Below are 12,792 nucleotides of genomic sequence, written 5' to 3' on the forward strand. Positions count from 1 at the left end.
CTCATTCTGTAGACCAGGCTGGCCTCCAACTCAGAGATGCTCCTGCCTCTGCCTGCTAGGATTAAAGTAGTGAGTGAGCCACAATGCCCTGCCTGGCAATGTGTTAATTTCTTTGAGACAGAATCCATGTGGTGGCCAGCCTTGTTAGCCCTGTTTGGGTTTGTTGTTGTTTTTGTTGTTGTTGTTGTTTTGGGTTTTGTTTTTTGGTTTTTTTTTTTTTTTTTTTTTTTTTTTTTTTTTTGGTTTTTCGAGACAGGGTTTCTCTGTCTAGCCCTGGCTGTCCTGGAACTCACTCTGTAGACCAGGCTAGCCAGCCCAGTTTGTTTTCAGGGCAGGAAAGGTGGTCCAGCAGTTTAGAGCACTAGCTGTTCTTGCAGAGGACTCACCTTAGGTTCCCAGGTTCCGTAGAAGCTGAGTTTCATCCATAGTTCCAGGGCATCCAGTGCCATCTCCTGAATTCAGGCGCTAAGCACACCTGCGATACACAAACACACATGCAGACAATGCACTGGTGCAGATAAAATAAATCATTTAAATTTTTCTTTTTAAAAATAGTTAGCTGGGCAGTGGTGGCACACGCCTTTAATCCCAGCACTTGGGAGGCAGAGGCAGGCAGATTTCTGAGTTTGAGGCCAGCCTGGTCTACAGAGTGAGTTCCAGCCCAGGACAGTCAGGGCTACACAGAGAAACCCTGTCTCGAAAAAAAACCTTTAAAAAAAAAAGTTACTTTTGTGTCCGGTCTCTGGAACTGAAGTTACAGATGGTTTTAAACCACCCTGTGGTTGCTGGAAATGGGACATAGGTCCTGCAAAAGCAACCAGTTAGTTCTCTTGACCACTGAGCCATCTCTCCAGCCCTAAAGTTTGTATGGGTTTCTCTTTTTTTTTTTTTTTTTTTAGATTTATTTATTATTATTATACATAAGTACACTGTAGCTGACTTCAGACACACCAGAAATGGGCGTCAGATTTCATTACCGGTGGTTGTGAGCCACCATGTGGTTGCTGGGATTTGAATTCAGGACCTTCGGAAGAGCAGTCAGTGCTCTTGCCCGCTGAGCCATCTCACCAGCCCTTGTGTGGGTTTCTTGTTGTTGTTGTTGTTGTTATTGTTGAAACAGGGTTTCTCTATGCAGATCTGGCTGTCCAGGAACTTAGTACACCAGGCTGGCCTCACAGAGATCCTCTGGCCTTTGACTCTGGAGTGCTGATATTAAAGGTGTGCCACCACCCCCTAATTTATTTTTTATTTTAATTGTGAGTATATGTCTTGGGAGAGGTGGTGGTTCATGAGTGCAGAGTCCAGAAAAGGGTGTTGGATCCTCTGGAGCTGAGGTACAGGCGCTTGTGAGCTGCCGTATGGGTGCTCAGAACTGAACTTGGACGCTCTGTAAGAGCAGCGAGTGCTCTCACCTGCTGAGCCATGTGCCCAGCCTTATTGCATCTTGTTTTAAACTGAGAAATATTGCTTACAACACTTCTCAACTGTTACCTGCCCCACCTTAGTTCCCATGGAAAACCCCTTCCCTTCCCCATAGATCATCTTAAGCCAGGATTACAGTATAAGCTAAAGGGGCTGTGTGAGGCCAGTGCCCCTGGTAACCTTGCCCCAGAGCAGCAGGGTGGCTCCCAAGCCTGGGTCCTTATGCCGCCCACACCCCTCAGACAACTTACAGCCAAGCTGTCACTGGGGCTGGCAGCAATCCATAGGGCAGCTGAGACCCTACCTACAAGTGACAACTGCATTGCCTGACATCCTAGACATGAGCAGGTCCTGAGCCACACCATCAGGTTATGCTGCCACTACCCATTGGGCATTCACCATGGCAAATCCTGCTCCCTTTGAACCCTCGCCCTGAGTAGCTCCCCCACCATTCCCCCCCTCCATGATATGCCTAGATGATATGACTTCAGCATCCTGTATGTGCTTATCCCTAGAGGTACAAAGCTACCTTTCTAAGCCTCAGTCAGAGCCCCCAACACTGAGTAGCACACAGTGCCTTGCCTGAGCCTGTATGAGATCCTTGGCAGAGCCCAGGCTGCCCACCCAGATCAGGACATTAGTAAGGAGCCCAACTGTCACTGGGTGTGACAGTAGCCACGTGTATCTCAGGGCTTGTGCCAAGGGAGTGTCAACCCAAGCCTGAAATACATGCCAGAGTTAGGTGGCATGGAGGCTCCACATGCTAGGCACACTCAGAAACCCCTTGCAGTTCTTGCATGCATAGCCAGGTGGCTGCTTCCTGATGCCATTCAGCCAAGTGCTAAAGCCATATCTGGAAGGTCAGTCAGGACCTTAGCAGATGGAATGAGTCTGGGTGGCATTGCCTTCATGGCTCCTTGAAGGCTGCAGTGTGTGTATGCGTGTGTGCATATGTCTGTGCAGTGCATGCACGTATGAGGCTATGTGCTTGTGATTGGTATGTGTGCACACCTTATCCCGGGATGAGGTTTGAGAAGCAGGCTGGAGTCTGAGTTATTAAATGCTGGGTGCAGACCACCCTGTCCCTTTCTAGAGCTGATAAAAACATTTGGGGGTTGGAATTGGGTTCAATGGGTAGAGCGCTTGTCTAGCAGTATTCCTGAGACTATGAGCTTCATCCTCAGAGTCAAGCAAACCAGGTGTGGTATACATCTGTCATCCCAGCCCTGAAGAAGTAGACTCAGGACAGACAGGAGTTCAAGGTTAACCTAGGCCACATTGTTGAATTTGAGGTCAGGGTAGACTAGGGACCCTATCTCAAAAAACAAACACATTTAAGCTAGGAGGTGGTAGTGGAGCACGCTTCTGATCCTAGCACTCCAGAGGCAGAGGCAGGTGGATCTCTGTTAGCTTGAGGCCAACCTGGTCTACAGTGAGTTCTAGGACAGTGAAGACTACACAGAGAACCCCTGTCTCACAAAACCACACACACATATGCATATGCACCACATGCATTTGCATTAAGGTAGACGTGGGCAATGGGGGCCTTTCAAATTTGGTATCGAAGCTGTGCAGATATAGGGTGGGATATACTATGTCTGCAGGCATGCTGGGAAGGTTGCAAGCTGTCCCACTGGCTGCTGCTGCTGTTGTATGAGCTTTACCTTCATGGATGCCCCAGGTCAGTGCAGGTGCACTGCCACGTGGGAAGCCTGGGTGACAGATAGCCCCGAATAATGGTTTCTCCAGAGCCCACGGCTGGGCTGAGCTCTTGAGTAACAATCCTGTCTTTTATGCCAAAGAGGAAGGTGCCCATGTGTCCCTGCTATACAGGCTGCATGTGGTTATCAGTGCATGGCATCTGTGAGGGGTGAGTGTGGCTTGTGCTGCAACTTCCCCATGTCAAGGACCGCAGTGACACCTCTTTCCCTACAGCACATCTCTATACCCCAACCCGACTGCCCAGAGGAGGTGCGGGCCTTCTCCTTCTACCTCTCCAATATTGGCCGAGACAGCCCTCAGGGCAGCTTTGATTGCATCCAACAATATGTATCCAGGTAAAGCTATGTGCCCTCAGGCCCCCAGGGACCCCAAAACTACCACAGCTAGCCTGCTGCCTTTCCTCCGGTATCCTAGGTTGGCATGGCATGACTTGAGTGGCACCCTAATGGTGAAACTCCCTCTTGTTTTGCAGCCATGGGGATGTACACCTGGACTGCCTGGGCAGCATCCAGGACAAGGTCACAGTATGCGCCACTGATGACTCCTACCAGAAGGCACGACAGAGCATGGCACAGGCAGAAGAAGAGACTCGGAGCCGAAGTGCCATCGTCATTAAGGCTGGAGGCCGGTACATGGGTGAGTGGCAGGCAGCATGCTGGGGCAGAAGCTTGGGCATGCACTACCTAGACAGAGTGTGTCTGTCCAGCCTCGGAGGGTGGGGTCTGGGGCTGCAGGTGTCATGTAAGCCCCAAGTGAGACAGGGCCCTGGGTCAGCCACCCTCTCCCAGCTTTTGGCCTTGTTGACCTTCATCAGAGAGATACAGATATATGGGTAGGTCAAGGCCCCACTTAGTTGTTCTCCAGCTTTTCCCAGCCATTCCTTCATAGGCCACTGTGGCCACAACTACAGACTGGAAGGTGAGTGAACTTTGGTAACATGGGGACAATCCATCAATCAAATGTTCCTAGTTTTTAAATTTTTTTGATAATGTGTGTATATATATATATTCTTTCTTTCTTTCTTTCTTTCTTTCTTTCTTTTTTTGGTTTTTCGAGACAGGGTTTCTCTGTATAGCCCTGGCTGTCCTGGAACTCTGTAGACCAGGCTGTCCTGGAACTCAGAAATCCACCTGCCTCTGCCTCCTAAATGCTGGGATTAAAGGCGTGTGCCACCAACGCCTAACCCTCTTTCTTTTTTTTTTTTAAAGATTCTTTTATTTACTTCATGTATATGAGTACACACTGTAGCTGTACAAATAATTGTGAGCCTTCATCTGGTTGTTGGGAATTGACTTTTAGGACCTCTGCCTGCTCTGGTCAGCCCGTTCACTCTGGTAGACCCCACTTGCTCAGTCCCTGATCGCTCTGGCCCAAAGATTTATTTATTATTATAAATAAGTACATGGTAGCTGTCTTCAGACACTCCAGAAGAGGGCGTCAGATCCATTACGGGTGGTTGTGAGCCACCATGTTGTTGCTGGGATTTGAACTCAGGACCTATGGAAGAGCAGTCGGTGCTCTTACCCGATGAGCCATCTCACCAGCCTTTTTTTTTTTCTTTTTTTTTTTTTTTCTTTCTTTTTTTTTTTGAGACTGGATTTCTCTATGTTAGCCCTTGGCTGTCCTAGAACTCACAGAGATCTGCTTGCCTTTTCATATAATGTTTTCAAGGCTGACCACTATGCATTGAATGATTACCCTGTGGAGGACTATCTCAGGAGCTCAGCAATCCTCAGCTTCCTATACTCCTTTGTGTAGGGTTAAGGCCTTCTGGTCTTGCCCTGTCCACTTCAGGATATGTAGTGAGATGAGGCCAGCCTGGTCCACTGAGACTCTGGAGGGTGAGGCATAGGGGCTGGGGAGTTGGCTGCTCACGTTTTTAACTACAGTTCCAGGAGGTCCAGTGCTTTCTTCTGGCCTCCTTGGCCACTACACATACGTGCACAGACATAACAAACATACAAAATAAAGAGTGGGAATTTCACATTGCTCCTGCCCTGCCCCACACACTTGTGTGAGGCAGCTCTGGATGAGACGTGAGTAGTCAGAGCATGGCTGGGCCTTATCACAGGCCCTGTTGTGCACTGGTTAGGGCCTTGTACTGTTCTTGGTGACAGAAGCCTTCTCCTCAAGGCAAAATGGGTGTGAACACATATAAATGAATCTGTGGTTAGCGGCCTCATTTTATCACACCTTGTTGGGTACCATGGTGACTTCTAAGACTGTTGAATGTAATTAATAGGCACACCTGTTGTCTTAGCACCCAGGGGGCTGAGGCAGGAGGATGGTGAATTAAGATAGCCTGGGCTATATAAGGAGGTCTGTCTCAAACCACCAAACCCTTGGATGTACTCACCCCACCCAGAGTGTCTCACTGGCCAGCTCACCCCAGTGACCTGAGGCTAGGCACATCGTTCTGAACCAGACGTGAAGGGAAGTATTAGTACTGGAGGATATCCTCCTGGCCCAGGGCCTCTAGGCTCCCAGCTTGCTCTGTCCTGAACAGCTGTTCAAAATGGCCTCCTGATGACTACAGCTTCCAGAATGCACTGGGTGAGACCATGGCTCAGCCAGAGACACCTGGGTCTCTAGTGCAGCTCCTGGGGCAACCCAGACACTGTGATACATCCTGCCTCTAAAGTTGCAGAAGCAGGCCAGGGTGGCTGTAGATTCCTGGCTGAGGGCACCTATGTTTCAGGTGAGGGTTCTCATATTACATGCAGGGGTCCACATATCCTGTGGTGGTTGGTGTTCCATGTTGCCCAGGCCCTGCCTGGGACTGTGTCAGCCCCCAGTGCCTTCTGCCTTTGGGCTGTGGCAAGATGTCCAGATGCCCACATGTTCACACAGTTTCTGAGTCTCTCCCCACCTCTCTCCTGTTGCCTAGTGCTTGCTGTGCTGTGCTGTGGACCACTGATGCTGTTCCTATGGCATGGTATGTGGTTGCTTCCTGTGCCCTGAACTAGGCTCTCATTTCAGGGAAAAAGGTTCAGTTTCGGAAGCCAGCGCCAGGGACAGCTGATGCAGTACCCTCCCGGAAGCGTGCTACCCCCATTAACCTGGCAAGTGCCATCAGAAAGAGCAGTGGAAGTGGAGCCAACAGTGTGGTACAGAGGCCCTTCCGAGATCGGGTGCTACACCTCCTGGCCTTGAGGCCCTACAGGAAGGCTGAGCTGCTGCTGCGGTTGCAGAAGGATGGGCTGACACAGGCAGACAAGGACACCCTGGACAGCCTGCTGCAGCAGGTGGGTACAAACCAGCCTGACCTTGTGCTGTGCAGGCAGGCCGTCTCAGCTATCCTCACAAGGTCTTCAGTGCCCCGCCCCCCCTTGCTGGATCCATGACAGGTGATGCCTGCAGACCTATATGTGCACAAACTTGGCTGACAGCCATTACCTGGAGACTTGCTAAGAGCCTGTGTCTGTGGCTGGCTGTTAGCCTTGCACTGTTCATGGGGCAGCCTGGGACAGCCTGGCACAGCTGAGCCATGTCTTCCTGCTCTTTCCACTCTGGAGACATCTTGGGATTCTGAGAGGCGAGCTGTCGTGCTGACCCCCTGCCCTGGCTGAGGAGGGTGAGCTTGCTCAGTGCAAAAGGAACTTGCTGGCTGGTGACCTGAGTTCAGTCACAGCATTCCCCACCCTAATCATTGACAAATTCAAGGGCTAGACAGATGGCTCAGTGGTTAGGAGCACTGGCTGCTCTTACAGACAGACATGCATGGTAGTGGTGGTCCACACCTTTACTCCCAGCCCTTGGAAGGCAGAGGCAGCCAGATCTCTGAGTTCGAGGCCAGCCTATCTACCTAATAAGTTCCAGAACAGCCAGGGCTACTCAGAGAAACCCTGTCTCAAAAATAAATAAAATAAAATGTCAGCACCAGCCAGGCTTTGGGGACAGCACAGAGGTGGATTGGGGTGGCCTACCCCCTGTGCTCTGGTGACAACATAATACCAATCTCAGAGAAAGCTCTGGAATCAGGAGAGACCATGACCAACCTCTGGCTCAGACCATGGAGTGCATGCATGCAGCATGCGATGGAGCTAGAGGCATCTGAGGCTGTGTAACTCCCAGGGCCTTTGATCAGCCATGCCAGGTCTGACCTTGGCCAGTCCTATCAACTTGGTACTCTTGAGTGTATGATGTATCTTGTGAGGGGCAACAGGACCCTGCAGGTTTTGAACATGGGCCTATCTTGAGTGGGGGGTCACGACCTGGTCAGGTCTCTTGCAGTCTCCACAGGCCATCAGAGACCCTGAGCATCTGCAGGAAGGAGTCATAGCCTTTCAAGACTGTGCCTTCAGTGTAGGCTGGGTGGCCCGGGCTATTAGATGTATCGGGGGAGCTGGAAGCCTGCTCTAGGACAGGATGCCTTAAGTAGTGTTGGTCAGTGGGGCCACATACCATCATGGAGGAACCTGCACATGGGAGTAAGTGCTCCTGCTTGGAGTAGCCGTGAGTGGAAGGTACAGCAGTTCACCATTTAAATCTTAGTGCTGTCATGAAGTGGACTGTTAGTAAAAGGCTCTGCCAGGTTAGCATGCTGGCTTACCTGTGGTCCCAGCATCCTCAGACAAGAAATTCTAAGTCCAAATTCCGAAACCCTTCCAGCCTGGGTTCTAAGGCAAGGCTGTGTCTTCAAAGCCCATTAAATATAACTCATCCCTCTCAGTTCTTACCGGTTGTGGCCTTGGCACGGTTGAATGAATAGCCAATGTATGCATGTACTGCACTCTGGCACCTAGCAAGGCCAGCACAGACATAGCCTTGGTCCCTTCAAGGCCTCTCATCAGATTCTTTGAGCCTGAGAGACAGCCTGAGATGAAGTAGTTCTGTGGCAGGGAGAGAGGAATGGCTGGTGGCCACCATCTGAAAGGGTGGGGTTTGTCAGGGGCTGTGAGCATATGGATGGCATTCTGTGCTTCATCAGGACTGTCTGGGCCGTCAGCAGCTCAAATGCTGGGGACCTGACATGGTGTGGCATGGATCCAGTGCTACCACCACCCTGTGGGGTCCTGTGCTTCCTGAGCACTCACACCCCCACCCCTGCTGCCTCCTTAGGCAGTGACACTCAGTGAGAACTGGATATGTTGCAGGTGGCCAGTGTGAACCCCAAGGATGGCACGTGCACACTACAGGACTGCATGTACAAAAACGTGCAGAAGGACTGGCCCGGCTACTCTGAGGGTGACCAGCAGCTGTTGAAGCGCGTGCTCATGCGGTAAGACATGCACTTGGGGGCAGCAGGCTGGCATACACGCTCTAGCCTCAGCCTGCCAGATGGCTCACGATTATGGCTGTCCCCAACCATCTATGCAGCCTCCTCTGGGCCAAGGTGTCCCATCCATGTCCCCATGGCTTCCTGTGACCTCTGGGACCAACAGTCTGTGTGAGGTAGACTCCAAGGGAGCAGCACAATAATTACCCACTTCCCCTGGGTGCTGTGCTGTGAGCAGAGCAGCTTGCTAGCTCTTGAGTGATTTCTCTCAGAGATTGCTATCGATTCCTCAAGTTTGGGGGCACCATGGCACTCTGAGCTCACCTCCAACCTGTGCCTTGACTGGTGCCTGGAGACTGAGAGGGCACATGTTGATAAAAGCCCCAGGCTTGCTGCCTGGCACATACTTCTGGGCAGTACAGCCGGCTTACTTGCTTTCCTTTTCCTTTCCTTTTCCTTTTTCTTTTTCTTTTCCTCTTTCTCTTTCTCTTTCTTTTTCTTTTTCCCTGACAGCATTTCTCTGTATAGTCCTGGCTGTCCTAGAACTCATTTTGTAAGTCAGGCTGGCCTCTAACTCAGAGATCAGCCTGCCTCTGCCTCCTGAGTACTGGGATTAAACGTGTGTGTCACCATGCCTGGCTTCTTTTTTTGAGTCAGTGTCTTACAGAGACAGTACAGACCTTATTAACTCCTACCCATCTTCTGTCTCCACCCTCCAGTAGTGCTGGGCTGACAAGTGCATGCCCCATTGTCAGGGTCATCTACACCCAAGTGCTGGAGGTGTCCACATAAGGCCTGTCACTGCTCCACAAGCATGGGTGTACAGGGCCAGCATGCCTGGGCTAGTTGCCATCACTGATGCCATGCCCCCTGTTATGAATGATGAGCCATTGTGTGCTCAGTGCCAGATCAGGGTAGGAATAAGGGTGACACCTCGTGCATGGTGGGACCACACACAAGGTCACCGCTGACACACAGAATTGCCTTTGTGCTTCTGGGGTCCTAATGTGCTGCAGGAAAGGTATGTTTTCATATCTGACCTGCAATTCTCCATCTCATTGACAAGCCCAGGCACTAACTGCCCGCACCTCAGCATGCCAAAGTGGGAGTCCTCCCTGAGCACCCAGATGGGCTCTGCTTGGCAAGTGCCCCTGCACAGCCCTGCTTTGGTTCTGGGAACCTGGCCCTCTCTGTGCATAGTCCCTGGAGCACAGTGGCAGTGCCACCATAGTGCCTCTACCACTCCTCTGCAGGAAGCTGTGTCAGCCACAGAGTGCCACCACAGACTCCAGCCCACCCCGAGAGCACGGGCGCTCCGCCTCACCCTCTCAGGTACCTGCCTGGGGGTGGTTGAGTGTGGGGTCCTCACTGGTGCCCTACAGTCCTTTGTAGCCAATGTCCACTGCCTGAGCCACACTCTTTGGGGGGGACTTGCTGTCTTTGGGGCTGGGAGTGTCTTTCTGGGTGGCCATGTGCCTCAGGCACCTTCACTGCCCAGTCAGGGCAGTCTTCTTCTCTGTCTGGGTGCTTCTCTTGTGTGTGTGGCCAGCTCTGTGTGTGTGCGCCCCCGTGTGGTCACAGCAGGCCCTTGGGTGGCTACTAGTTCCCTCATATATCTCTGCTCAGCCTAGTCCCTATGGCTTTTCAGAAACGGCCTACAGACTTCATTGACCCCCTGGCCAGCAAGAAGCCCCGGATCTCACATTTTACACAGCGAGCACAACCTACCCTCAATGGCAAACTGGGTGTCCCCAATGGCCATGAGACTCTGCTGCCCGCTCCAGGACCCACCCCATCAGACACCCTCAGCTCTAGCCATCTGCCCCCACGGCTGGAGCCCCCACGGACCCACGACCCCCTGGCTGATGTCAGTAATGACCTAGGCCACAGTACCCAGGACTACAAGCACCAGGAGGCCACCCCAGCTCCACCACCCCACCTTGGTCTTCCCCTGCTGACGGACTTTCCTCAGGCTGAGCAACCTACTAGCTCCTCACACACCCATAGCCGACCCAAGAAGAAGTCCAAGAAGCACAAAGACAAGGAGCGACACCTTGAAGAAAGGCCCCCTGCCCCACAGCCTGATGTACCTACTGCCCCTGTACTGCCTCCAGATGACCCAGGTCAGTGCCACTTGGTTGTCTCCTCTAGTATGTGAGATGTGAGACCACTACTGGGATCAGGACTTGGGGCCACTGTGGCAGGCCACTAGCCTACTACCCAGTGCTTGGGGCTGGGAGCTGAAGCACCCAGACAGAGGTAACATGGCACACACCACTTTCTGGGAGTACTGAGATGCCCTGAGCCAGAGAGGCAGAGGGAGGGTAAAGAAAACAGCTGTATGCAGGGATATATCCAGGCAAGGCACAGGTAGCCCAGGGAACACTAAGCCCAGGGAACAAAGGTTGCTGGGACCGGAGGACACTGAGAAGTGAGGCATCTCTGTGGCCCCTCACACAGCAGGACTTGTGAGGAGCCCTGTGTATCAGAAGGCCTTGAGAGCAGCTCCTCTGCCTATAGTATAGTGAGAGCATGGATCTGGTGTTGAAGTCCTGTGCTGGCTATGCCCTTCACTCCTAAGCTCCTGAGACCTGTCTTAGTTAGGGTTTTACTGCTGTGAACAGACACCATGACCAAGGCAACTCTTATAAGGACAATGTTTAATTGAGGCTGGCTAAGAGGTTCAGAGGTTCAGTCCATTATCCTCAACACAGAAACATGGCGGCATCCAAGCAGGCATGGTGCAGGAGTTGCTGAGAGTTCTACATCTTCATCTGAAGGCTGCTAGCAGAATACTAACTTCCTGGCAGCTAGGATGAGGGTCTTAAGTCCACACCCACAGTGACATACCTATTCCAACAAGGCCACACCTCCAAGTAGTGCCACTCCCTGGCTTCCATAGGCTTGTTCAAATACATGAGTCTGTGGGGGCCATACCTAAACATAGCATAATTAAAAAGTACATTTAGTCCAACTTCCAAAATCCCCATAGTCTGTAGCAGTCTCAATAATGTTAAAAGTCTGGGTGGAGAGGTGGCTCAGCAGTTAAGAGCACAGAGCAGAGTTCAATTCCCAGCAACCAGTTCAATTCCCAGCAACCACATGGTAGCTCATAACCATCTGTAATGGGATCATATGCCCTCTTCTGAAGACATATGCCTGAAGACAGCGACAGTGGACTCATATAAATAAAATAATTCTAAAAAAAAAAATACATTAGAAAAATGTTAAGGGGGCTGGAGAGATGGCTCAGCAACAGTATACTCACATTTGTAAAATAAAGTTAAAAGTCCAAAGTTCAAAGTCTTTTCTGAAATCCATCCAATCACCTAACTGTAATCTTTAAACTCCAAACTCTACATCTCCACGTCTGATGTAGAAGCAGTCTTCAGATCTCCAACTCCTTTTCATCTTTGTTGACTGCAACAAATTTCTTTCTCCTAAGCTGATTCCCACTCCCTGTTAGCAGCTTTCCTCAGCAGATAGCCCACAGCTCAGGCATCTCAAAAATCTTGGGGTCTCCAAGGCAACTTCAATGTTATAGTTTCTTGTTTCAATGTCTGGGATCCACACATGATCTTCTGGGCTCCTCTAGCAGGCTGCCCTCTCCAGCTCTGCCCTCTGTAGCACTCTAAGCTCAGGTTGATCCACTCCACTGCTACTGCTATTCTTGGTGATCATCCCATGGTACTGGTATTTCCAATATGCTGGGGTCTTCCACTGCAGCTAGGCTTTACCAATAGCCTCTCATAGGCTCTCCTTGTGGCACCAAGCCTCAGATCCTTTGCATGACCCCTTCAGTCCTGGGCCATCAACTGCAACTGAGGCTGTACCTTCACACTCTCCATGACCCCTTTATGCCTTCAAGGCCAGTGCCACCTGGGTGACTCTTACACACTACTAAGTCCAGCTGCAGCACGAGGTACAACCTTGGCTGTCTCTGAACACAACTTTTTTGTGCTCTCAGAGAACACTTCCAAGAAGATTTCTCCTTAGTAATGCTGGTGTTTTATTAATTACCACTAATTTCTTAGTTCTAGCTAACCAGCATCAATTGTCCCAGTAGTCCCCTCTATTTTTGTCTTTAAAGCCAGAGCCACATTGCCAAAGGTGTTGTTGAGTTCTGCAGTTTTCAGGAGCTCGAACATGGCCCCCTTGTTCTATTACATTATCACCAGCTTTCTGTTTTCCAACTCCTTCACTGCCTAAGCTTGGCTGTCTTGGAACTTTGCTCTGTAGATTGACCTTGAACTCAGAGAACTGCATGCCTATCTGCTGGGATTAAAGGTGTGTACCACCACCATGCTTGAATCTAAATTTAGCTGGGTAGAATCTTGCCCCAAAGTCCCACTCCCTTAATCTACTATCTCCTAGAACACAGGATCCAGTGCCATTTCACTCCATTAATCCACTATCTCCTAGAACACAGG

General features: G+C 50.9%; 1 protein-coding gene across 1 annotated transcript in view; it reads left to right on the top strand.

The window, feature by feature from the left end:
* Ell (elongation factor for RNA polymerase II) overlaps nt 1–12,792 on the top strand; it is a 51,973-nt gene that overhangs the window by 35,268 nt on the left and 3,913 nt on the right. The window contains exons 3-8 of the mRNA XM_031340133.1: nt 3,358–3,479; nt 3,617–3,780; nt 6,124–6,389; nt 8,241–8,365; nt 9,616–9,694; nt 10,011–10,485. Of these exons, the coding sequence (XP_031195993.1) occupies nt 3,358–3,479; nt 3,617–3,780; nt 6,124–6,389; nt 8,241–8,365; nt 9,616–9,694; nt 10,011–10,485 (1,231 nt within the window). The remainder of the gene's footprint in view (nt 1–3,357; nt 3,480–3,616; nt 3,781–6,123; nt 6,390–8,240; nt 8,366–9,615; nt 9,695–10,010; nt 10,486–12,792) is intronic.

The sequence above is a fragment of the Mastomys coucha genome, unplaced genomic scaffold (genome assembly GCF_008632895.1).
Source record: "Mastomys coucha isolate ucsf_1 unplaced genomic scaffold, UCSF_Mcou_1 pScaffold22, whole genome shotgun sequence".
Lineage (NCBI taxonomy): Eukaryota > Metazoa > Chordata > Mammalia > Rodentia > Muridae > Mastomys > Mastomys coucha.